This window comes from Scyliorhinus canicula, chromosome 9 (genome assembly GCF_902713615.1).
Source record: "Scyliorhinus canicula chromosome 9, sScyCan1.1, whole genome shotgun sequence".
NCBI classification, from domain to species: domain Eukaryota; kingdom Metazoa; phylum Chordata; class Chondrichthyes; order Carcharhiniformes; family Scyliorhinidae; genus Scyliorhinus; species Scyliorhinus canicula.
Window position 1 is genome coordinate 15,729,382 of NC_052154.1, and position 26,100 is coordinate 15,755,481.

The window sequence follows — 26,100 nt, forward strand, 5'->3', positions numbered from 1 at the left end:
TAAACTGGCAAAAATGTAATACCTCTTGCGCAAACACATGCCCCCTTTTCAACTCTCCTCACTCGATCTTGTACACACACGCGCGCTCACAGAGGGAAAGTGATAAAATAAAAATGGTAACTTAAAAGATATATTCAGGGAAAGCCAGTCTCATTCAAATGAGAATACAGAGTGCTGGGCCATGCCCTTGAATAAGGGTTTTGATTTATTTTATTTTGTTTTTGAATTGGAACAGTTAAGGGGGAATTCATTAAGTGTTATACATAGATTACTGTAGCTGGATGGTGTCTTTATGTTTGTAATTGATAAAAAATTCTTGCTTTGTGTTCATATAAATGTTAACTAAGTTCATAGAATAAAGCTTATTTTTATTAAAGTGTTGTTGCTCTGTTTCGGTCCCAACAGCGGCGCCAATACTGTGGGTATTTCTATTTATCTTAGTGAACCACAAGCCTTCCCTTATATCGATCAAATGACCACACAACCAGTTAGTTAGTTAAAAAGATGGTTTATTTACATACACAAGAGTTATCTCAACATGCAAACACAATATCTACTACGAGTTAAACTACACCTTTCAGCTACAATAACCTATACTGAACTTCAGGGCGACTGGCACTGTGCAAATGGATAAGGCCTTTATCTGGATTTCACTTGGCTGGTTCGAAGGAAGTGGCTCTGTCACTGCTGGGCACATCCGTCAGGTAGCGCTTGTTGGCCTTGAACTTAGCTGGCTGTTCCTGCTGCAATTGGGTTGGCACAGGCCGGATCCACAAGGGACAGAACACATGGCTGTGCTCTCTTTATCCCTCTGGGATTTTGCGCTCTTTGGGGCGTTCCTTAACTAGTTCGACAGGGCTCTGCTTACTCTCTTCGATTTCGGCCAATAAAGGGGCAGGTGCCTTGGTAGCTGGGCGGGTCCTTAGCGATCATTGACCTTGGCAGTTGGGCTTTCTGAGTAAGGGGAGTGGCGCCAATCAATCTGTGGCTGTACCGGTTGCTTGATTGGAGTTATTGTCCTGGGAAAATGGGCCATTAAATTGCAAACGAGCGGGGGATTCGATCAGATCTGGTTACCTGTGTTTTAGATACACATAGGCTGTGTATGAGTCGTGGATTGGCCATAATTCCCATGGTCCTTTGCAGGTGGTCATCTTAGATGGCTACAGTGTCCAGAAAACTGATGAACCACACCTGAAGGGAAGGCTCCTGTGCTCATCCGAGCCAAATTCAACATAAAGGTTGTAGGTCATATGGACTTCATAATACACTTTGGAGTTTCTGAGCCCTGGTCCATAATAGACATCACATCAGTAAAGGGTGTAGCAGGTATTTAAAAATGTGAAGCAATCAAGGGGAACCCGCCAGGAGCACAAAGGAAAGTATCATAGAATCATAGTGCAGAAGGAGGCCATTCAGCCCATCGAGTCCGCACCGGCCCTTGGAAAGTAAACCATCCTTAAGCCCAAGCCTCCACCCTATCCCCACAACCCAGCACCCCCACCCAACCCCTTGGACACCAAAGGGCAATTTAGCGTGGCCAATCCACCTAACCTGCTCATCTTTGGACTGTGGGAGGAAACCGGAGCACCCGGAGGAAACCCAGGCAGACACGGGGAGAGCGTGTAGACTCCACACAGACAGTCACCCGAGGCCGGAATTGAACCTTGGTCCCTGGAACTGTGCTAACCACTGTGCTGCCCAAAGGTATAGCCCCCTGGCATGGCTAGGGGACATTGCCAAAGTCGTTGTTCTCAATAGGAGGGGGTTTCCTGCCGCTTGTGTGGAGGGTTCCCCTTATCTATGAGAGGAGTTTCCCCCCCCCCGTCCTTGTGTGGTGGTCATTCTGCCTCCGCTGGGACTTGACTAGTGGTGAGGGTAGTTCAAGCCTCGCAGAAGCCCATTCCTCCTGAACAGGCCCCTTGGGCCCCCACCAAAGTTTAATTGATGGGATAACAGAGGAATGTTTATTACGGTTATGTGGTTGATGCGGTGTACAGTGACTTCCAAAAGGCCAGAAATAAAGTGCCACCCAACAGGCTTGACAGCAAGGTTCAAATCCATGAAATAAATGGGAAAGTGGCCACATGGATATGAAGTTGGCTGAGTGACAGGAGTTAGAGAGTCGAGGCAAACAGTCGTTTGTCAGACTTGGCAGTATTATGATCTATGAGGATGATAGAGATTAATTCAAGAGGACATAGACAGGCTAATGGAATGGGAAGACAATTGGCTGATGAAATTGAGTGCAGATAAATGTGAATTGATATATTTTGGTAAGGAGAACATGGAATTGCAATATAAAAGAAAGGATACAATTCCATAAAGGGATTCAGGAGCAGAGTTATCCGAAGATATCCTCTTAATAAACCAAATTAATTAATGAGAGGGGTGACAGCCCCTGGTGGGGCACTGTGACAAAAATCAAAACGCCAAAGGAAACTTATCTAATTCAACTAAAATATAATTCCCAGGGAGTTTGATGTACCCACGCCCCTGCGGTTCACACCCCGTTTTCCCTCTCCTGGGCAACCGGTCACAAACAAAGCCACGATAGCGGGACAACCAGTCCGGTCAGCCAATCCCTCGACAGCTCGCTACCCGGACCTGATCTGAAGGTATATGTGCACGAATCATAGAAGGGGGCAGGGCAGGTTCAGAAAGTGGTTAAGAAGGCATGTGGAATGGGCGGCACGGTGGCGCAATGGTTAGCACTGCTGTCTACGGCGCTGAGGACCCGGGTTCGATCCCGGCTCTATGTCACTGTCCGTGTGGAGTTTGCACATTCTCCCCGTGTCTGCGTGGGTTTCACCCCCACAACCCAAAGACGTGCAGGCTAGGTGGATTGGCCACTCTTTTGAGATCCACCAACAAAACAGAAGAAAGGAAAACAAACTGAGGGACAAAGCAAAAAAGAGCCGCTCCTGTTAGGGGCCACTGTCCGAACATAACAATGATCAACGGAAACTTGAAAAACATCAAATAAGAGTGAAGTTAAAAATAAAGCACCCAACCCCTGCGGTGCCCAACGGGTACGGAAGGCCTCGATGGTGCCCGTGGACACCGCATGCTCCCTTTCCAGGGACACCTGGCTGCGAATGTAGCCGCGGAAGAGGGGCTGGCAGTCTGGCTGGACCACCCCCTCGGTTGCCCGCTGCCTGGATCTATAAATGGCGCGCTTCGCCAGGCCCAAGAGCAGGTTCACAAGGAGGTCCTCCGCCTTCCCCGCCCCTCTCTGTACCGGGTGCCCGTACATTAGGAGCGTGGGGCTGCAGTGCAAACAAAACTCCAGCAAAAGATTGGTTAGAAAACTAAAAAGGGGGTGCAGCCTAAAACATGTAACATAGACATGGCCTCGGACTCCACAAGGCCGCACAAATGGCAGGCTTCTTGGGAGTCCGTGAACCAGTGCAATCTGTGATTATACGGCACTGCTGCATGCAACACCCTCCACCCCAGGTCCCCAAGATTGAGGGGAAGGACTCCTCCATAGAGGGACCTCCGGTAGGGACCTCCGCCGCCGGACGGCAACAAGGTACGCCATGGCGTGTTCGGACGACGGGCGAGGGTAAGGAGGTGAAGGGTGTGCAGCAGCAGCCCGTACAGGAAATCCCTCCGCGCAATGCGAAAAGACACGGAGGGTATTTCCGTGCGGCGGCTAGGATTGTGGGGCACTAGCCCCCGAGGGAGGTTTCGGGGCCTGGGACCAATGTGGAATTCCATCAGGCCAGGGGGTCGCCACCTGGGTGCGAAGGCACACCAGCGCCGGGTCGCCCTCCCTAAGCAGGAAACTCAGAACCTCAGCAACGACCCAGTGCAGTCCCTTGTCCCAGAAGAACTCTACGAGCATCCTCTGGATCTTCGTGACAAAGTGAGGGGGAGGGGTCAAAGTGACCAGCCGGCCCCACAACGTGGAGGCTATCAGCTGGTTTATGACGAGAACTCGACCCCTGTGGGTCAGCACTCGGAGCAATCCTGTCCAGCGTCACAAGCAAGCGGCGACCTTGGTCTCCAGCTCCTGCCAGTTCGCCGGCCAGGATTCCTCAGCCGGGCAAAGGTGGACGCCCAAATAGAGGATGTTGGACCTGCTTCAGGTAAAAGGCCCGAGCTCCTCCGGGAGGGGGTCCGTCTGCCACGGACCGACCAGGAGTCCGGAACATTTGGCACAGTTGGCCCTGGTAGAGGACGCGTCGGAGTACACAGCCTGGCACTCTCGCACCCTCCACAGGTCAGCAGGGTCAGTGAACATGAGGAGTACGTCATCAGCGTAACCCGAAAGGACCACCCCAATGCCCGGCCCGCGCAGGAGCAGTGCCGACTGCCTCCTACGCAGGAGGCGCAGGAAAGGCTCCACACAAATAGAATAAAGGTGGCCAGACAAAGGGCAGCCCTGACACACTCCTCTCTCAAAGCGAAGGGGCGCCGTCAGAGACCCGTTAACCTTAACGAGACACTCTGCGGCAGTGTACAGAAGTCGGATCCGGGCGACAAATTGCTTGCAGAGTCCCGAACAAATATTTATGATCCACCCTGTCGAACCCCTTCTCCTGATCAAGGGACAGGAAGGCGTTCGACATACCAGCTCTCTGGGAATGATGGATCAGGTCCCGGACCATATGAATGTTGTCATGGATTGTGCGGCCCAGCACTGTGTAGGACTAGTCAGGGTGGATCAACACGGTGCCAAGGCACAAACTCATTGCCTTGGTGGAAATCTTGTAATCCCTGCTGAGGAAGGAGACCGGACGCCAGTTTTTAAGGTGGTGGAGATACCCCCTCTTTGGCAGCAAGGTAATGGTGGCTCTGTGCCATGAGTGGGACATCTCTTCCCCGCATAGTCGCTCCCCAGGACGTCCAGAACATCCTGAAGAACTCCACGGTCAGCCCGCCAGCCCTGCGGTTTTGCCCCTGGACAGGCTGTCGAGGGTGCCGGGAACAGTTCCGGAATAAGCTCCGGGGTGGAGATAGGGACTGCCGGCGTCGGAGGCTGGGATGGAGAGGAGAGGCGTTCCTCACCACCACCACCCAATGACCCTGAGGTCAGGGAGCCGTCACAGCCTCCGCCGTTGTACAAAGGAACGTCTCTGGGGTGCAAAATGGCACCAGGAGAAACGGGCCCTCTGGGGTCTCGCTTGCATCCGGCCCCGAGGGGTCCTGTTCGGGGGGGGGGCTGCGACAGCTATGGGGTCGACAGATGATGTGCTTTGTCTAATCTCTTCCGGGGGCGTGGTGTAATGTCAAGGGGCAGGGGTCGGGGCGCCACCCGCTCTATTCCAGGGAGGGGTCATGATGCTTCTCTCCCCTCCTCCTCCCCCCCCCCCCTCCCCCCCCCCCCCCACCCCCTCCAAGGAGTGGTGCTGCTTGCGGGGGGTGCCCTGCGCTGACGAAATCTCCATTCTTGCAACGCCCCCCCTTTCCTCAACACTCTGCCCCCGGGTTCGAGTCGTCTGCGTCGGCCTGGGAGCACACGCATCACCCCCCACCCCCCCTTGCTGACCCACGCCAAAACGACGACGGGCCCGGTACCCGACGCTGAGGCGTCAGTGGGCCCAGGCTGAGCTTGAGTGTTTGCGGTGGCCCCCAGGCCTGAGTTCTGGGGCGCAGGGGTCTCTCGGCTGACGGGGTTGGGGGTATTTGCAGCCGATCCCCGCCTTGCCTTCTTTCGGGCCTTACGGCCTGGTGGATGCCCTCCCTCCTCCACACCGGCAGCCGACCAGCCAGTCTGTGCCAGCACGGTGTCCCCCTGTAGGGTCGGGGTGGTAATGCCAATGGAGGAGGAGGGGCCGGCGGTGCCACTCGCAGCCACCTTGGTGTCAGTGGTGGCTTTGGAAGCGGGACAGAGCTTCTGCACGTGCCCCACCTTCTTGCAGGCGTGGCACCGTACGCCATCTGCGGACCAGAAGATGCGGAAGGTCGCCCCCAGATGGGAGACCTCGAGTCCCCCCCTCTAATACATCCTCCCGGGCCAAGCGGATGAAAGCCTGGTGCCGGAAGGAGTAGATGTGCCTGAGGGGGACGTCCTTCAGGCCGAGGGGGAGCGGCGCCACCTCGGAACGAACCTCCCCCAGTAGTTGGAGGTGGGGGAGGCGGAGCTCCGTCAGGAGATGAGGCGGGACATTGGACAATATGACCGGCAGTGTCCTCAAGAGGGTCCACCGCTACGTATGTCCCGCCGACCACGAGCCCCCTTTTCAAGGACGAGGTGAACCGCACCTCTCGGCCCTCAGGAAGAACACGACTTTCCCGGACATTCGAGAAGCGGCCACAGGGGCAGACGACCACGGCCATTGCGTGAACGCACGTCTCTCTGGTGACGGTGGGGTGAGCGTAGCACTTTACGCCCAGCTTTCAGGTCAGGCAACCGGAAAGGTGGCGGGCTGCGGGAGCAGTGGAGGCCGAGGAGACCACCCCCCCCCCCCCCACCCCCCCCCGCATAGATGGCTCTGGTCGGCCCCGCCACTGGTGTAGGTGGAGTGGCCACAGGGCAAGTGCCCCGCCCACCCCAATGCGGGCTTGTGGCGTTGGAATTTAATTGACGAAATAGATTGTGGGAAGGGGGTTGTCAGGGGAAGGGTGAGGTGGAATGACGTACTCTTTCCCCCTTGGAAGGTATACAGGGAGGGGAGCAAAGCAGGGAAGGGAAGAGAAGAGAGAACAAGGAGCCCTGTTGGAGGAGGTCAGCAACACAGGAGGGCGGGGCACCGTAGATGGAATGGTTCCCGAGGTGAGAGACTCCTGAGACTCCGGGTGAAGCTGGAGGGTGGGAGGATTGGGGATCTTCAGCCCAGGAGGGCTGCTCCCACCCCAGGTCACCACACTGAGGTAAGTGACGCTGGTTTAAAGAGGTCTTCGGCCCAAGTAGGGCTCAGCAAAATACAGTCTGTGCTCCACCCTAGAACGACCACCCAATGGGACCGATCTCCTCCCTGCTGGTGTAAGGGAACTTCAGCCCGGGAGGGGCCCAGCTGGGCAAGGCCGGGCCCTCAGCCTGGGAGAGGCCCAGCTGGGCAAGGCCGGGCCCTCAGCCTGGGAGAGGCCCAGCAAACAAACAGTGTAAAGGGGCTTTACTCCCACCTTGTTTTGCAGTCACCTTCCTGTTGTTGTTGGTGTTGTTGTTCCTTCCTTCCGTCTCTCCTTCCTCTCTCCTTCTGCTCTCTTCCCTCTCTCTCTCCTTCCGGCAGGCAAGTCAGCAACCGCCAGCACTCAGTAAGAGACAGAGAGCAGCTGCAGCCACTCTAGGTGGATTGGCTAAATTGCCCCTTACTTGGAAAAAAAATAATGGGGGTACTAAATTTTTTTTAAAAATAAGCCATATGGTATCCTGGCTTTATAGTGACAGAGAATACAAAGGCAAGTAAGTTATGGTGAACGTTAATAAACACTAGTTCAATCTCAACTGGAGGATTGAGTCCAATTCTGGGCCCAGACTTTAGGAAATATCTGAAGGCATTAGAAAGGGTGCAGAGGGGGGGGGGGGGTCGCGTGATGGGAGCGGGGGAGCGGTTGTAAGATCGGAAGCTCCATTATGTTTGTCTTCTAATCTGTCGTTGCTGATGAGTGGGGTCTTGCCTTAGCGTGTGCTCTGTACATCAGATGATGGCTGCCTTCGAAGATGTTGCCTTGACGGAGAATTTTGGCTCTGCGATACAGGTCGTCAGAGCTCACTTCGAGGGACTGCAAGGCACCTTTAGAAGGGAGGGTTCTTGCTCTTGAAAGAACGTGGTCGCGGTCAAGGGGCCCCATTTGTGTCGTCGAATCCTCCTGCGTGATTTGTCTGATATCCTGACATGTTCAGGAGTTTGGGACCAGGCGGGATGTCCCCGGGGCAAGAGATGGGAGATGAGTTCCCGATTGAGTTCGAGAATGGGCCGCCGTTCTTTGGCAATCTTGATTTGGAAGCTGGGTGCATCAGATTCGATGGAGCACGGCGTATCCTGTATGCGTCGCCGGTGGGGTCAGTAGCGCCCACAAGTCACCGGTCCGATATCATCCTGTTCCCGATCCTCATTGTGAAGGATTGGAGCTGGCTGAGCTGGTCGAGTCATTTCCCATGGCCGGGGCCTAGGCTGTGGACCACCTGGACATCGGACAGATGTGATGGTAGAAAAGATAGTGTCTCATGCTTCGTTGATGGAATCCTGAATAGTGCTCATTGATCCTTCCTTATCCTTTGCCTTCTTGTGTGACATGGAAACTGGTGCGATTTAACTGGGAAAAAGGCCATGTCTGATTGTGGGCGTGTTTGGTGGGGTGTTTCCTGGCAGCTGCAGTGCCAAGAAGCACCCTGCTATTCAACGGCACGTTAACTTTGTATCGGCCTCAAGGAGTTTCTCACTGCAGAGACCCGATCCCTGGCAATGTGCCACCCTGGGCATCCTGGCAGTGCTGAGCTGGCAGTGTCAAGGTGCCCAGGTGTCAGAGGGAGTGCCACCCGGCCCTGTATCCAATCAACCGGGGGTCACTAATGGCTTGGGGTTTCCCCTCAGGTGCCATTACATCCGGTCCAGTGGTAACCAGCACTAAACGGAGCCCTGGCCAGGTCTCCCAGGTGCGACCATTCGGCCCCGGCGCCAGGAGAACCCCGCAAACGTGCATTTAAATCTGCTGATCTACATTACGTCCAGTCAGGGCCTGATCCAGATCACGAGGTCTCGCGAGACTCCGATAAATCTGACGAGGCGTTTCGAGCGTAGCAATTTAAGTTTCAGGTTTTTCTTTTGGGTTTGCTTCTTTTTTTGTCATTTTATGTTCTTTGAATTAAGAATCCGTGTCTTCATCCTTCGTTGGCCTTGGGCAGAGTTTATATTCTGGGGAGGAAGACTGGGTTCCGCCTGTCTTCTCCTTGGAGGTTGAGTTTATCTTTCCCCCCTGTTGGGCCTGTCTTTGTGTTCCTCTCCTGGGCTATTGAGGTGGTTGGGTTGTTGAGGAGGAGGGGACTTTGGAAATGCTTTCGGTGATGGTAAGGTGACTATCCCCTGCTCTGGGAGCTGTCTATTCTTCTTCTCTTCATTCAGGTGAGCATGGTGTTGGATTTTTATATTCCTGATCCTGGCTTGGTGGATTGTGGTGGGGGAGGGGTTCCTGTGTTTGTGCTGGTTGAGGGGAGCCTATTCATTGGGTGTCGTGACGATTCATCTTCTTGGGTGGGAGCCCCTGCCTCTTGGCTTGGACTGCAATAATCATCCTCTTGTTGTGCGTTGGGAAGGTACAGGCTCAATGTGGGTGCAGGTTTTTGGGGTGTGCTCTGGTGGGCCCTGGGTTAGTGCTGGGCTAGGCCAGGCCTGGTGCTGTAGCTGTTATCCTGTTACCCCTCCGGGCTAGAGATGTACCTCTCTGAGTGTGCGGGGAGGAGCTTCGTGGGGGGTGCTGGGTTTTGTTTCCTTGTCTCTTTGGTGCGCAGGAGCTGGGGGATGGGCCGGGTTCTGTGCCTTGGTGGATGGATATCCTGTGGTTCACCTGGGGGTGGAGGGGGCTCTGATTTTTTTTGTTCAGTGGTAGTCGGTATTAGGGATATTACGGTACTCGGGTTGATGCTGTAAGACCACTGGTGTGGGAAGTACCTGAGACAGGCAATATCATTGGTGAAGCCAACCTGCTGGTTCCGCCCAGTAAGGCGGAGTATAAGAGCCTGTGTCTCCCTAGCAGCTGCATTCTGTACCTGCGCTGCTGGGGGAAACATCTAGTCCAATAAAGCCTTCAATTGTCATCCAATCTCGCTTCTGGAGCCATTGATCGAGGATCATGTTCTTCTTTTACTTTTCTAACTTGGGAGGCCCGACAGGCCTGACCATCGGCCGAGCATGTTGTTCTTGGTGCCGATCCTCTTCCCCCATTCAAATTATGGTTCTGCCTTGGGCCTGGGTTGTGGGGTCTTGTTGCGGCGTGTAGTATGGCTATAACTCCCCGTAGATCCGGGGTTTCCATGCATTTTGTCCTTTGATTTTACAAGGGTGGGTATGACGGATCTGTTCCTTGTTGCTACATGGGTGAAGGTGATCTGGAATCTGGAAGGAGAAGGTTGTGTTGGGTCATTTGATGCTGTTGGAGCTGAGGGAGATGTACATTAGTGAAGTCATGGCGGTGGAAGTTTTCCCTAATCTTCTGGGATGGTTGTGGGGCTGTGGGGGGGGGGGGGGGGGGGGGGGGCCTTTTGTCAGACTGTCAGATTCTCATCCTGTGTTCTCCCTCGATGTCTGCTGGGGCGATTGGTTATCCAGTTTTCTTAATGATTGTATGAGCCAAAGGTGACGTCGTTCTGTTCCGTCCTCTGCTCATGCGTGTTGAGCCATTTGTTTTTTTTATTCTGTTCCTTGCTTTGGGTGTTGTATTATTCTGTACCTTTCTCGTGTTATTTGTTATGAAATGTTAAAATCTCAATAAAAGAAAGGGTGCAGAAATGTTTCCAGGGATGAGGGACATTCAGTTGTGTGGGTAGCTTGAAGAATTCATGAGATGTGGGCATCGCTGACGAGGTCAGCATATATTGCCCATTCCTAATTGCCCTTGAGAAGGTGGTGGTGAGCTGCCTTCTTAAACTGCTACAGTCCATGTGGAGTAGGTAGACCCACAGTGCTATTAGGGATGGAGGTCCAGGATTCTGACCAGAGACAGTGAAGGAACCATGACATGTTCCAAGTCAGGGTGGTGTGTGGCTTGGAGGGGAGCTTCCAGGTGGTGGTGTTTCCATGTGTTTGATGCCCTTGTCCTTCTAGATGGAGAAGTCATGGGTTTGGAAGGAGCCTTGGTGGGGTCCCGCAGTGCATTTAGTAGTTGGTACACACAGCTGCTTCTGTGCGTTGGTGGTGGAGGGAGTGAATGTTTGTGGAAAGAGTGCCAGTCAAGTGGGCTACTTTGTCCTCGATGATGTCAACCTTCTTGTGGTGTTGGAGCTGCTCTCATCCAGGCAAGAGTCAAGAGTATCCCATCCCATGCCTGACTTGTGTCTTGCCTATGGTGAACAGGCTTTGCCCAGTGGTGGAAATGCCAAGAACCAGAGGTTCCCAATTTAAGATAAATGGTAAAAGAACCCAGGTGACGCGAGGAAAATCATTTCCACGCAGTGCATGGTTGGGATCTGGAATGCACTGTCTGTGAGTGTGGTGGAGGCAGATTTAACGTGGCTTGCGAAAGGAAATTGCATAATTAGCTGAATACAAAAAGTGCAGGGCTATGCGGAAAAGGCAGGGGACTGGGACTAGATGAGATGCTCTTGCAGAGAGCCAACATGGACATGACAGGCTGAATGGCCTCCTGTGCTGTAACCATTCCATGACTGCCACAGCTTGAAGTTTAAAATTGCTTCTCTTCCATTTTAACTTGGAGCTGCAGTGAGTAAGTGGTGGCTGCACTATAACAGCAGGAGCTGTGCTAAGTGACTTGACTGGAGGCTGTTAAAATGTACAATGTCAGAAATTCTACTTCAGCTCCTAGATGAACCAGGAATAATGCCCCAGCTCATCAGGAATCATCTGTTTTTGACTACTAATGGGGGGTTTTTTTCTGATTCTTTTCCTTCAGGGATTTTGTGAATGCCTTCATTCAATTTAAGAAACCCATTGTTGTGGCAGTTAACGGACCAGCTTTGGGACTGGGAGCCTCTATACTCCCGCTCTGTGACATTGTGTGGGCGAGTGAAAAAGCCTGGTTCCAGACTCCATACGCGACGATACGTCTAACACCAGCTGGATGCTCATCATACACCTTTCCACAGATAATGGGAGTCGCTCTGGTGAGTTCTATAATCTTTATTTTAGTCACAAGTCTTACATTAACACTGCAGTGAAGTTTCTGTGAAAAGCCCCTAGTTGCCACACTCTGGCGCCTGTTCGGGTACACAGAGGGAGAATTCAGAATGTCCAATTCACCTAACAAGCACGTCTTTCGGGACTTGTGGGAGGAAACCGGAGCGCCCAGAGGAAACCCACACAGACACGGGGAGAAAGTGCACACTCCGCACAGACAGTGACCCAAGCCGGGAAGCGAACCCGGGTTCCTGGCGCTCTGAAGCAGCAGTGCTAACCACTCTGCTGCTTATTTTCAGGAGATAACCTCTTCCATTGACTGTAAAAATACCTGTGTATACAGTATATACTGTTCCCTGCTTCATCTTTTGACGAAAGCTTGACACTCGAAGCATTAACAACTCCTCTCTCTCCCCCCCCAAAGGATGGTAGATTTTGCCGACCGTGCGTTTCCAACATTTCCCAGTTTTGTTCTGTGCAGTCAGAATGGTTGTGTTGTCCTATTTCATGTTTGACATGATGCAGACCATTCAGGTCATGAGGAAAAGGCCAATTAGTGCAAGTGGTGCAAACATAAGTTGAAATCGGCATCCGGTGACGTGAATATTCACAGGCTGCTTTTTAAATGATTGGAGGGTTACATCAGTCACTGGGGACCGGGGATTCCTGTCTCTCGTCCCAGCAATAGTCCTCGGCACATTTTAGTGGTGCAGTTCCAGAACAAGGGTCAGCAATTCTAAAAATCTGGCTAAAATTACAACTATTGGTAACGGCAAGGTGAAAATTTGGCATTTCTAAACCAAATACTTGGCAAATTGTTAGGTGCCTGGGAGGATGCACAATTTGCATCGCCAAATAAAACACATGGACTGAATTAAATTATAAATAAATTAGATATTTTAATAAACATAAATACATTACAAATTCGTAATAAATATATTGCAGTAAATAAATGATATGTGTCATATTTAATTATTTAATTAAATAAACATTATAATGTTATAATAAATCATAATAAATGAACTTTAATAATTCATATATTCCATACATAATTTAAATAAAATACATATTGAGTTTATGTATCAACAGGCAAAAAAATTAATTAAAATCCTTCTAACTTTGAAATATCTATTGTTTTGCTTTTTTAAAATTATACTTCTGCCAGTAAAGTCATCTTTAAAGCCGAAGGTGCATATCTCATAGAATTTACAGTGCAGAAGGGGGCCGTTCGGCCCATCGAGTCTGCACCAGCCAATGGAACGAGCACCTTACCCATGCCCACACTTCCACCCGATCCCCGTAACCCAGTCTCACCACACCTTTTTGGACAATAAGGGCAATTTATCATGGCCAGTCCACCTAACCTGCACATCTTTGGACTGTGGGAGGAAACCGGAGCACCCGGAGGAAACCCACGCAGACACGGGGAGAACGTGCAGACTCCGCACTGACAGTGACCCAAGCCGGGAATCGAACCTGCGACCCTGGAGCTGTGAAGCAATTGTGCTAACCACAACGCTACCGTGCTGCCCACAGGATATGGGCGGGACTCCCCGGCTTCCCAGCCACGTGTTCCTTGGCAGCGAGGACCTGTGTTGTCAGGCATTGAACACTAAAGACACTTTAAAATATGGGGCATTGAGACTTTTTATAGGAATCATAGCTTCAACCAAATAGCGACAGCAAGAGCCTAAGTGTGTAAAAGCTGCTCTCCACAGGGTGTCAGACACCACAAAGAAGAGCTCCCACAATTTGTTGCCCTCAGATCTTTAGCCTGTGCTGTGTATGGCTGGAAAATTGAAGAAGACACCTTTAGTTTACAATCCCCATGTCTCCAGACGTCAAGAGAAAAGAAAGAATGACCTGCATTTATATAGCACCTTTCGTAACCTCAGAATGTCACAAGAGTGCTGGTGGAACCAATGGAGTGCTTTCGAAGTGTGGCGGACGCCGCTACGTGGAAAAACATGACCAGCAGTTGGCGCCCTGCAAGCCCCCACAGTGACCAGATGGTGATATTGTTTGAGGTATAAATATTGACCAAGCTATCAGGAATAACTCACTGCTGCTCTTTAAAATAAATAGTGCCATGTGAACTCGATGTGCACCTGTGAGGTCTGACGTGGCCTTGATATGAGGTCTCATCTAAAAGACGTAGGGCTGGATTCTTCCGCCCCGCCTGCCGCAAGATCGCCACAGGGGGCACGGGGACCATGCAAAGGTCCATTGGCATCGGGCGGGCATTTTCAGTCGCCGGGTGGATGTGGCTGGAGAATCCCGCCCTTGATTTTCTGACAATGCAGCACTCCCACAGTAATGTACTACCTGGCTAATTTTATGTTCAGGCCCATGAGGCGACGAGGGTGACAGCCAACAGAGCCCACCTGACATGCTTGTGCATATTAATACCCAGCTAATATCACAGAGCTAATTTCCCCAAGTTTATAACGAGGCCAGGGCTAAGTGCCAGCAGAATGCAAAATCTGGTGACCAGAACACAGACCCGGCAGGCTGCAGTTTGCCCAGCTGCCAGTTTTTCTTCCCTGTCCCGCCTCCTCCCATCTCTATATTGATGGTGCAACGCTCTCACTGGTACAGACAGAGCCTTTCCAGTTAGTGAAGAGATTTGATCGGGGGGAAGATAAGTACAGGAAGCTTCTCCGAATGGCTCTGCAGGTTTATCTGGTGAGCAGCTGAGCCATACAGTAAGGCCTATTCTGTTGTCTGTGCTGAGGTAACCGGTCTTAGATGGGGCAGCAGGAGAAATGTTACTTCAGACCCGTGGCATTGGGAGGGAAAGATTTGGCTTGTCCCTGTCCAGTTATGATGCGCCTTTTTATGTTACGTCCATTTGGATCAAGCGTTGGACAGGCAATGGCCTCCAAAAAGCCATATCGCAGGATTGGTGGGAAGGTCATACCATATTTGGATAAAGGATTGCACCCAACATATTTCAAATTGAGATTGACCATTGGCGGATTTCTTTCCACTTGCGTTTCTGTTTTGCGAATGTTGAAGGTGCGTTTTACTCACCCATGCATTGGTATGGTTTAAGACTAGTAGCATACACCGTGCCATATTGAAGTTGCCGCGTTTATTGGCTGTCTTTTCTCAGAAAAAAAACACTGGAGGCTTTTTTTTCTAACCGTGAATGCTGCGGAAAAACAATGACGTAAATGTATTTTCCTCTTGCAGGCAAACGAAATGCTGTTTTGTGGGAGAAAATTAACTGCACAAGAAGCGTGCAGTAGGGGACTGGTGTCTCAGGTCTTCTGGCCAACAACGTTTAGTCAAGAAGTGATGTTACGAGTGAAGGAAATGGCGTCCTGCAGTGCAATGGCAAGTTTACAACTAGTTTTATGGCTCGAGATGTTTGTGGGAGATGTTTAGTTTTTACAAATCCTAGACGATCCTTGTTCACTGATTAAAAGACACAGATCCCGCAATTTGAAGTCATTTGTTTTTTTCAGGCGGCACGGTGACGCAGTGGTTAGCACTGCTGCATCACGGTGCCGAGGACCCTGGTTCGATCCCGGCCCCGGGTCACTGTCCGTGTGGAGTTTGCACATTCTCCCCGTGCCTGCGTGGGTCTCACGTTAAATTTCCCCATAATTGGAAAAAAATAATTGGGTATTCTAAATTTCTTTTTAAAAAGTTATGTATTTTTCTCGAAAAGGTAATTGTAAATAGCAGGATCCCATTGATATGCCAAACAAGAACTGAGCATGAAGCGATAATAGTGACAGTGAATTCTAATTTGCCCTTGTGTTCAAAGCTGCTGCCATGCAAAAGAGAAACATTTATAAAGGATTCTTTACTGTTGTTACGTGGGCAACCAGTTAACACACAGAAGGATCCCACGGAACAGCAATGAGGCAAATGGTGCTATCTGCCTACAGTGGAATGAACTGAGAGATGGATGTCAGCTAAGTTAGGTGGATTGGCCATGCTAAATTGCCCGTAGTGTAAGGTTAATGGGGTATACGGGTTACGTGGGTTTAAGTAGGGTGATCATTGCTCGGCACAACATTGAGGGCCGAAGGGCCTGTTCTGTGCTGTACTGTTCTATGTTCTATCTATGTTCTAAGTTACTATTGCAGAAAGGTATATGGATGCGTTATGGGGCTAAAGCTGAGTTCAAGGGCATTTGGGGATGGGCAGCAGCGACGCCCCCCCCCCCCCCCCCCCCCCCCCCCCCCCCCCCCCCCCCCCCCCCCCCCCATCCCATGACAGAATCATTCTTCTGGTTTAAGTTGCTTCTTTGGGACAGGTACGAGTACCAAGAGAGTAAAATCAGCAAAGAATCCTCAAACGCCGTACCAGTTGGCTGTATTATCGTGGACTTGGCATTGAGGAGAAAGGCCCCCAGCTGCAAAGAAACCAATAATATAAGAGTTAGGTTTCGAGTTGAGTTGAATGTCTTGTAGATTAGCTGCATTACCTGGCGAACCAGAGTAGCTGCATTAGAGTCACAATCATCAAGGATGAAGGGCAAGGCTGGAACAGAGATTAGATTACTTTAATAAGACAGGCAGGATACACTTTGACATTTACAATGTGACTTAGCCAAATCCCTCCCTTTACGTTACAACCTTGCCACGCTCTCCCAAGTATCCTTTTTCCTTTGAATTCAATTTATCGATTGATGCACAGTGAAGGGCATTCATTGCAACAATCAACTGAAATCACTGCGTACTTGATAAAGCAAGATTGCGAGATTAAAACATGCATGAAATTAATAATACAGCAGCAGTTTGATAAAGCTGACATCCATTGATGCGACAAGCCATGAATTACTTGTCACATCGCCTGCTTGAAATGTGGCAAAAATGATGACACCTTACAAAATAGGTTTGATGTAAATAGCATCAACCACAATTACCAGCCTTACGGCAACTCATCAGTCGAAACTGGACAGTCTTTCCCAAAGGTTTTGAAACCTTCTCAAACAACGTAATTGTGGTTTATGCAAGATTGTAGTGGACTATTTACAAATCTCCTGCAAGGCAATGCTTTATTTTTAGACTTTTGTGTCTTGATCCAAATTATGATTCTCAAGTTTCAAAATCCATTAACTTGAATTTCACATGAGCACTGAGGGTTGCTGGGATGTATAATTTGGCTCACTTCAAGCTTCTGTCTCACTTCAAGCACTCTTGCCTCACAGCGCCAGGGACCCGGGTTCAATTCCGGCCTTGGGTGACTGTGTGACGTTTGCACGTTCTCCGCCGTGTCTGCGTGGGTTTCCTCCGGATGCTCCGGTTTCCTCCCACAGTGCAAAGATGTGCAGGTTAGGTGGATTGGCAATGCTAACATTGCCCCTTAATGTCCAGGAATGTGCAGGTATGGTGGAATTATGGGGATCGGGCAATGGAGTGGGCCAAGGTTGGGTGCTGTTGCAGAGGGTTAGTGCAGACTCGATGGGCCGAAAAACCTCATTCTGCATTGTAGGGGTTGTGTTCTTCTATTGCCCCATATTCTACACAGGTATAAACCAGACTGGCGTTGCACTTTCCATAGTCTCAGTTTTGTACCCAGAGTGACTTATCTCCACACAACTTAGGATATACTTTATGTAGTTGTCACATGCACTCCCTTGTATGGCACACATTTGGGAATGTGTGTATCTGCTGGTTCCTCACATACCTTGGGATAATTCCAGCCTCTGGGCTCTTTGACTGCTCGTCCTGAGGTTGGCTACTTTCCCTGAAGTCACATGGTGTTCCGCCAATCCCATATGCTGCATCATTGAGGCAGTTTGTGCGGCTGAACAGCCATGTTTGGAAGTCAGTCAATAGGCACAGACTCAGTATTACGAACAGGTAAGGGTGAGAAAGCAGATACGACGCTTATGAAAGACAAAGTACTTTCGGAGAACAGGGAAGAAAACAACGAAAGGCAAGACATCACCTTTCTCATTTGTTCTTGTCACTCAAAAGTAATCTGTATTAGTGCCCGAAACAATATAGTAGGTCGTCTGATAGGATGTTTTGGGCTTGCATGCAGGACTAATTAATTGAAAGGAGTGAAGGTTTGCAGATTGTCTCCTTGCTTACAGCAAATTCCTGACAGTGGCTCTTGATCTGGTTGTGCAATTTTCATATCTTGTACGCCTGTCTGTTCATAACCACCGACCGGTGTACCTTGGATACTCCAGCAGCCGTTAATGGGACTATTTATTGCTTTATTGTCAAATTACATGGAAATATGTGCAGTCCCATCCATATCGGTCGTCCTGTTGGTGTATGATGCAAGAATTTGTAGAGATGCCAATGAAGTGACATCTTCATTGGGTCTCCAATCTATTCAGTGCTAGAAAGAGTGTCAGGATTGTAATCTCTCGGGAAGTATCAAATTGTGATATATTTTAGGCAAGAATATCAGGTGATATTTACAAGCAATTGAATCTATGCAACAGAAACAAATTAATAGGTCCACTTTGTGATTGGAACACTTTTATCACTAAATAGTTTTCTCAAGACCATAAAGAAGAACATGACTTCCCTCGGAACTCTTGGATGCAAGGCACTGCCTCCAGAGGAACATGTTTCGACATTTGGAGAAAATAATTTCCTTTCCTCCCCATATTCTATTTCCATGGGCATTGGCCAGATTCCAAGGACTTCTTCTACAAACCCTGATATTCCAGGGGACCCTTCTTGTATTTTTCATCGATCAATGTGTTGGAAAGCTGCATGTCCTTTAGGGAAGGAAATCTTCCCGGGTCCTGAGACAAGATGTGCTCTTCCCAACGACACCTTGGACAAGATAATCTATCTCAGCACAGAATAGTAATCACATATGGGCCCTCCGGTTAACAAAAGTTCAATTATGTTCTGACTTTTTATAATTGCCAACCAAGGGATGAGGTGAATTTGAAGTAGATGTGAAAAGATCTCGACGGGAGAAGAACCTGAAGCTCCTGCGAAGTAACAGCAGCAGTAACTTACATTGCTACAGATGTAAAACATCCAAACAACAGGAGTGTTGTTAAACAACGCTTGAGGCACATGAGGAGATGCTAGGACAGATGGCAGAAAGTTTTGTCAAAGAGGTAGGTTTCAAGTAGGGTCCTAAAGGAGCAAGGAGAGGTTGCGGGCTGGAAGGGTTCTGGGAGGGAATGAGTTAATCCTTTGAGTCCGTCTGACTCCTCATCAGCCAGAGGAACGTGAGGCGTTGACTCTGTTTTCTCTCCCTACAGATGCTGCCAGATCTGTTGAGTTTTTCCAGCGTTCCTCTGTTTATGTCAGTTGTACACCTGGGCAACAAGTTGAAAATCCATCTCCTTTGGTACTTACTTCACAAGGGTTTTTTTTTTCGGCTTTTGGTCACTGAGGAAACGTGCATTGTCTATCTTTGCTTATTCTGGGGGTTTTTCTCTCACCTTCAGGTACTAGAAGAATCAAAATGTCTGGTGCGTAGCTTCCTCAAAACTGCCCTGGAAGAGGTGAATGAAAGGGAATGCCAGATGTTGAAGCAGCTGTGGAGTTCTTCGAAAGGACTAGATTCTCTGTTCAGCTACTTGCAAGAAAAAATCTATGAGGTTTGAAGCCACTGTCAGACTTGAAAGTACTGTCCATTATTCCAGCGTCTGCAAAGGGAGCTGATGGACTTAACAATTGATCTTAAGAAGTCTAATGCTCCAGCAGTTGGACTTAGCTGCTACTAGCATTGCAAACTGGCCAGCAGATGTCTTTGGTAACCTGATGGGCACTGATGCGTTCAGTCAAATATGCCTGAGTGGGTGATATATTGGATGCAACACCTCTCTGCATGCATTTCCAGCTACTGTGACGCTCCTAAACAAATTCTGACACGTGATTTTGTTTTATCACTGGTCTTAAAATTCCCAATATTGTCCCATCTCAAATTGACGAGACCTATTTACCCAATATATGTAGAATGTTGTGCTTGTGAATAACACTTAAAGGAATGATTCATAGATAATCCTTTTGGTTCCTGAACCACCACAAAGACGACAATGTCACGGTTGTATGTTTAGACTCATTTTGTTATCAGTTTTATTTGAGGGGGGGTGTTGGGAAAATTGACAATTCTTTCAATGGGCCTAAGTAGCTTCAAGAGATGAAAGCCTATAATTGGTGTAGATTTTATGTTGCAATTGATACCTGAGGGCTGAACCATCAGGAAGAAATGCAGGAAAGAAAGATGTTAAGATTGCGAGCTTTCATTCGGTAATTTTTTAAATAGTTATTTTCCCAAAAAATGGCAAACTCTAGATACACAACAGAAGATTTTATGTATTTATTATGCCTTACTGCTATATATGTACAATAAGGTTTAATGGATCACAACATTTTTTTCTGGCGGACCTTTGGGTGAAAATCCTATTGGGAATGTTTATTTCTACATTTTTACTTTTGAGTTGATCCCAACTATTTCAGTTGGCCATGCAGGCACTAATTGGGACTGATACTATCATGTATAGCTCCATTTTGAACCATAAAATATACAAGCAGGGTTTGTATACCAAATATGATCTGTGTGCAGGAGGAATACTCTGTCTGCGAAGCACTCTTTTTCCGTGTGGAATGCCGTGAAAACCTGCCTTCTGATGTAGAATGCTATCGTACAGCCAATTCAAGGTCCAAAGCTAATCAGTCATATTCCACGTTCTAAAATAGTAGTGAGTTTTGTTTTTTCATTTTTTTAATTTATTTAAAGAAAAATGCACTAATCAGACACAGTGTGTGTTGTTAAAGTGACTCAGAGGAGTGTGTTACAAAGAAGATATGGGTTTTATGTCACTAAATTGAAAAGGGTTCACTAGTTGTTTGGTTTCAGTTTAGCTGTGGTGTTTCCTTGTTAGGAAATCCTATGTCTAGGTACTGGCACAAATGCAGTATATACTAACAGAAAATGGGAAGCCATGTTGAAGGGGGTTGGACACGTCGAAAGCGTGTTCATTATAAACTGCTGATGTTTTTTTTTCTAAACATTGACTGGTATCTACACCTTGTAAGTATAGGATAGACTGTGTGCTGGTTCGTGGAGACATACACTTGATTTTCATCTTTGCTCAATTTGCTTCTCTAACTATGTAGTTGACTTTGACATACCATATCCCCCCCAAAAAATATGGTAAATCTGCAAGACGATATATATTTTTTCAAATGATAAACTTTCTTTTATACGTGATTACCTAAAACCTGACGGTATGCTTCTTTAAAGAGTTTGTGGTCCGGAAGTAGATGTTTTCTGAGGGTTTCATTGATTGCCTATGTCACCTCAATGCTTTGTGCCAATATATATCGTTTTTGATGTCTATGAAACACTGTTTTTGCCCCTTCCTCATTAAGAAAAAACTGCTGTGATTGAACGTTGACACAAACTATCTTTAAAAAAAAATCAAGCCGTTCACTTTGTGAATATTTCTTTTTTTGTAAGCTGTTCTTTCTGCTCATGTTACAAAGCATTCGATGTGTGAAAATCATCGCACGTCTACTACTGGGAAACCTGAAGTCTAACCTTTGGGTAATCCCTGTCACTTGTGAAGAAAATGGGACACTTTCGGAGGACCGTGCCCTGCATCAAGAGGACCAGTAATGTAACGAAAACCTATTGGGGTTCGACTGTGTGTCTGTCAGAAACTTGTTAGACGTATTTATGCCACAGCAGAAACACAGTGGGATTTTAAAATACTTTTTTGTAAGTTAATGGGGGCTATGTTTATTTAAAAATTGTTAGCAATCTGTTTTTTGGTGTGGGCACCCTTTTTCTTACCGAAGATATATTATCTATATGTTCTATAAAGTACCAGGTAATTCTGATATGTGTGATGACTAACTTGTGTCAGACAGAAACCTACACAAACTGTCTACTGCTTTTGTAATTAGTGTATGAACACTTTTCTGGGTGCCTTAGAAGTTGTATTTTTCATGTGTGTTAATATATTTATATATTGTGGAAAAGCTGCTCCCAATAAAATGATATGAAATTATTTGGTTGAATGGGTTCCCTGCTGTTCGTCCTGCTGTTGGGGCTCCTATCCCAGGTCGTATGATTGGATTTAACAGCGCCCATGTATTTTGCCCACTTACTAGTTAACATCCCAAATGGGCGTATTGGAATGGTTGGGGATTTTCAAATTGGATGGCCTGCCAATGTAACGCAGCTAAACTTTGGTACTGTCTTGTGCTCCGAATGGATGTCGCGAGGCAAACTTTGTAAACATTGGCCGGATATTGTGCTCAGCAGTGAATGCTCGGCACTGACTTCAGAGAAAGTCATCCTCACGAGATCTTGTGTTCCCTTTGGCGTGGTTTCCCAACGGCTGGTTAAACCCAGCGCCAACTCAAAGGGGTGCCTTCACGTGCACCAACTGTGATGACAGCAAGCAGATAGGCAGACACCCAAATGTAATTATTCTCACAGACAGCAGACTAGGAGGTTAAAAGGAAACGCCGCCATCCTAAAGATCCTGGCCCAAGGCTTTTGGACCAGCGATGGAAGAGCTTCCAACTGAGCCACAATTAACACCACACATTTACAACATGACTTCAGGCGTAGTTGTAGCGGTGGATCAGGAGCAGTTGTAAGGAAATTATGGGCTAAGGGTTCCTTTATTTTTGACTTGTTAGACGTTTAGGAAATTTAATATGGACCAGTAGATTTGCAGAAACCAAGAGTTAATTAAGAATTACTAACCCTATATAAAAGTGTTTCCCTTTTCAGGCAGTGTATAGAACCAACATTTCTGCTCATGCCCTGTTCAACTGCAAGCCTATAGTGATCCGGAACAAATGGAAAAGTTATTGATTAACAGTGCTGGTGACCTTATCCCCCTTCCTGCTGAAGTAGTTTTTTTTCTGATTCCTACGATGATTCATTAGTGCCATTATTCTTCTGTAAATTAGATTACACGGCGACAGGGCTGAAAAGTGTGAGCAAGAGGGCTTAAATTTAACCCCAGTGGTTTCGAAGGTCACAAAAGGAGTTTGAGAAATATTTGTCAGTGCGTGACAGGTTTCCCATGGCCAAGTCCTTACGTCAGCTACCCTGCATTGGCTGGGCGTTAGTTAAATTCTGTTTTGGAGTCTACCCGTGCACCACACCATTCTAATAGCTGCACTGTGAAATGTCATTAGCACCCACACAGCAACTTGAAAGATAATTTATTTTGTTTTGTCTAATTGCCAGCTTACAAAGTCTCCGGTTCACCTCTTAAAAGGTATAAATTTTCCCTTGCAGCAACAGCTGTTAGGATGAATTGATTAGGACTCTACTGGGATAGGCTTTTCAACACGGGAAGCCGATTGTGACATTGTTTTTTTTGTTCTCTTTACTTAAGGGATATGCAGTTACCTACGCTTTTTCTTTTCCAGCGGGGGCTGCCAAAAAGAACTTGCATTTGTACAGCCTGCCTCTCTCACAGCCTCAGGGCCATCGTAAAGCACTTGAAAGCCAGGGAAACGAGACAACCAATTTGCCCAGAGCAAGCTCCCACAAAGCCACCTGCTAGCATTGAGCGGGGAAACTGGCAGAATTCGCCTGCTCTTTCAATAATGTCACGGAACCTCGCGTCCAGCAGAGAGCTCGGGCGGTTTAACATACCACTCGAAGGACACCACCATTGTACCCTCAGTATATCATTTCCTCAGATGCCAGCCTTGATCATGTAACTGGAGTGTAACTTAAATCGAGAAACCTTGTGACTCAGAGGTGTTAAATAATTGTAGTTGTAACTTTGACATGTGCCCAGGTGTTTACGTATCATTTGAATTCAATTCATTAGTGCTTTAGTAAAGGTCATACCATTAGCTATTTAACCACACTCAACAAAGACTTGAGCTAGTTGCCTCACCTAAATCTGCAATTGGTAAAAATGGAAGGTTGACAGGAGTAATGTATATGCATATTGCCTTGCAATCTACTTTTATTAATTTGAAGTTGGTTCATTCGAATAATCTGTCATTTTGTTTTGCATTTTTATCAGTCAATTTGTATTACGGAATATAATAAAACTAAATTGTGGCAATCATAGAATTTACAGTGCAGAAGGAGGCCATTCGGGCCATTGGATCTGCACCAGCCCTTGGTAAGAGCACCCAACTTCAGCCCACACCTCCAGCCTATCCCAGTAACCCCAGCTAAGCAAGGTTATGAGTTCTCGAGAGTAGACTGTTTCTCGTGTTTAAATGATCTCGGAGTTGCAGCAGTGGAGGTAAGTAAAATGTGTGTGACTGCAGGTGGCTGAATGTTGTATGGAGCTGCAGAATGGCACCACGGTGTTGTCAGCGAACAAAACATCATTGGGAATTGGAAGTGAAAACAACAACATCTATTTAAAGAAACCACCTCAGGATGATATCTCGGGAGTGCTTAAAAAGGTAGAAATGGGCACCAAGTGGCAAGTGAGGGCGTTCAGATGGATGAGGAAAAGGCACAAAGGGGTAGTCCAAGAGATTGTTTTCAACCTTGCGAAGGCGGGTAGCCAGGAGGAATGATTTATAAAGAGAATTTTGGAGGGTAGGGTCATGAGGCCAGTCAGTCTCAGTGGCGGGGAAGCAATTCTGAGAGACCGAATCAATCTGCATTTGGAGAGGCAATGCTTAATCAAGAAGAGTTAGCATGGTTTTGCTATGGGCAGGTCATGTCTGACCAACTTGATTGAACTTTTCAAAGAGGTGATCAGGTGTGTAGGTGAGGAAAATGCACTTGACGTAGTCTACTTGGACGTCAGCCAGGCTTTTGATAAGGTCCCACATGGGAGACCGATAGCCAAGATAGGATCCAAGGAAATTTGGCAAATTGGATCCCAAATTAGCTGAGTGGCAGGAAGCAGAGGGGGGGGGGGTGCTGGTTGAGAAGTGTTTTTCTCACTGGAGGCCTGAGTGCATTGGGGCCCTGCAGGGATCCATTATTGGTGCCCTTGCTGTTTGTGATTTCTATAAATTATTGAGATATGAATGTAGGAGGGCTGATCAGTAAGTTTGTGGGTGATACAAACATTGGTGGGGGGCTAAATAATGAGGACTATAGCTTTTAATTACAGGAGGGTATAGACGGGCTGATCAGTGGTAAATGGAATTCAATCCGGATAAGTGTGAGATGATGCACTTGGTCAGGACAAACAAGGCAAGGGAATACGTGATAAACAGCAGGACCCTGGGAACCACCGAGGATTAGAGGGACGTTAGTGTGCATGTACACCCTTAAGGTAGCAGAGCAGGTGGATAGAGTGGTTAAGAAGCCACAGAGTATACTTGCCTTTATTAGACGAGGCATAGAGTTTAAGAGCAGGGAGGTTATGCTGGAACTGCATAAAATGTTGGTTAGGCCACAGCTAGAGTATTGTGCACAGTTCCCACATTATAGGAGGGATGTGATAGCACTGGAAAGGGTACAGAGGAAATTTCTCAGGCTGTTGCCTGGCCTGTAGATTTTTAGTTCTGAAGAGAGGTTGGATGGACTTGGATTGTTTTCCTTGGAGCAGAGGAGACTGAAGGGGGACATGGTTGAGATGTATAAAATTATGAGCGGCATAGATAGAGTAGACAGGAACAAACTTTTCCCCTTGGTGGAGGGATCAATGACCAGGGGGAATAGATTTACGGTTAGGGGCAGGAGGTTTAGAGGGGATGTGAGGAAAAAATGTATTCTGAGGGTGTTGAGACTTTGGAATTCACTGCCTGAAAGGATGGTTGAGGAGAGACCCTCATAACATTTAAGAAGTATTTAGATGTGCATTTACAATCCCAGGGCACACAAGGCTATGGGCCAAGTGGGATTAGAATGGTTAGATGGTTGTTTCTGACTGGCGCAATAGGCCGAACGGTCTTCTGTGCTGTAGACATCTATGACTATGATAGTTGCCAGATCAGTCTATAATGATCAGGAGTGAATGCGGGGAACAAGCAGTAATCTACTGTGGAATTGAGAGAGTGAATATTGAGAGAGTGAATGTTGATCACGTGCTTGACCAAGGTTCCTTAAATCGGGAGGGGCAATGCCATGGGGAGGTTTAAAGATCAACATTTTGAAATTGTTTTATTTTTGGACGTGCAGAGGCTGTCAAGTTCAACAAGGGAGAGTTTATGGGAGTCTTTGAAGGAGAGAGTCTGGACTGCAGTTAACTGGTTTGTGTTGGGCAGAAGCTGATGAGAACAGCATTAGACAAATCAATCGTTGAGCAGATTTAGCTGTGCAAGAGGGTTCCTTAACCGGTAGTGGGAGAGACAGGCGATGTTCTGGAGATGGAAGGCGGCAATCCACGAGAGACTGAATGTGGGTTGAAAGCTGAGCTCCAGAAGAGACAAAGAGCAGGTATTCCCATTAACGGTTAATTAAATTAATGCCAGAAGCACTTGAGTGTTGGTTTGTTTTTCCCAGTGTTGAG

General features: G+C 47.9%; 1 protein-coding gene across 1 annotated transcript in view; it reads left to right on the forward strand.

Annotated features, from left to right (window-relative positions):
* The window catches only part of LOC119971106 (chromodomain Y-like protein 2), a 156,290-nt gene extending 134,586 nt beyond the window's left edge, over positions 1-21,704 (forward strand). The window contains exons 5-7 of the mRNA XM_038806261.1: positions 11,518-11,728; positions 14,937-15,080; positions 19,132-21,704. Of these exons, the coding sequence (XP_038662189.1) occupies positions 11,518-11,728; positions 14,937-15,080; positions 19,132-19,290 (514 nt within the window). The 3' untranslated portion in view covers positions 19,291-21,704. The remainder of the gene's footprint in view (positions 1-11,517; positions 11,729-14,936; positions 15,081-19,131) is intronic.
* The last annotated feature ends 4,396 nt before the right edge of the window (positions 21,705-26,100 follow it).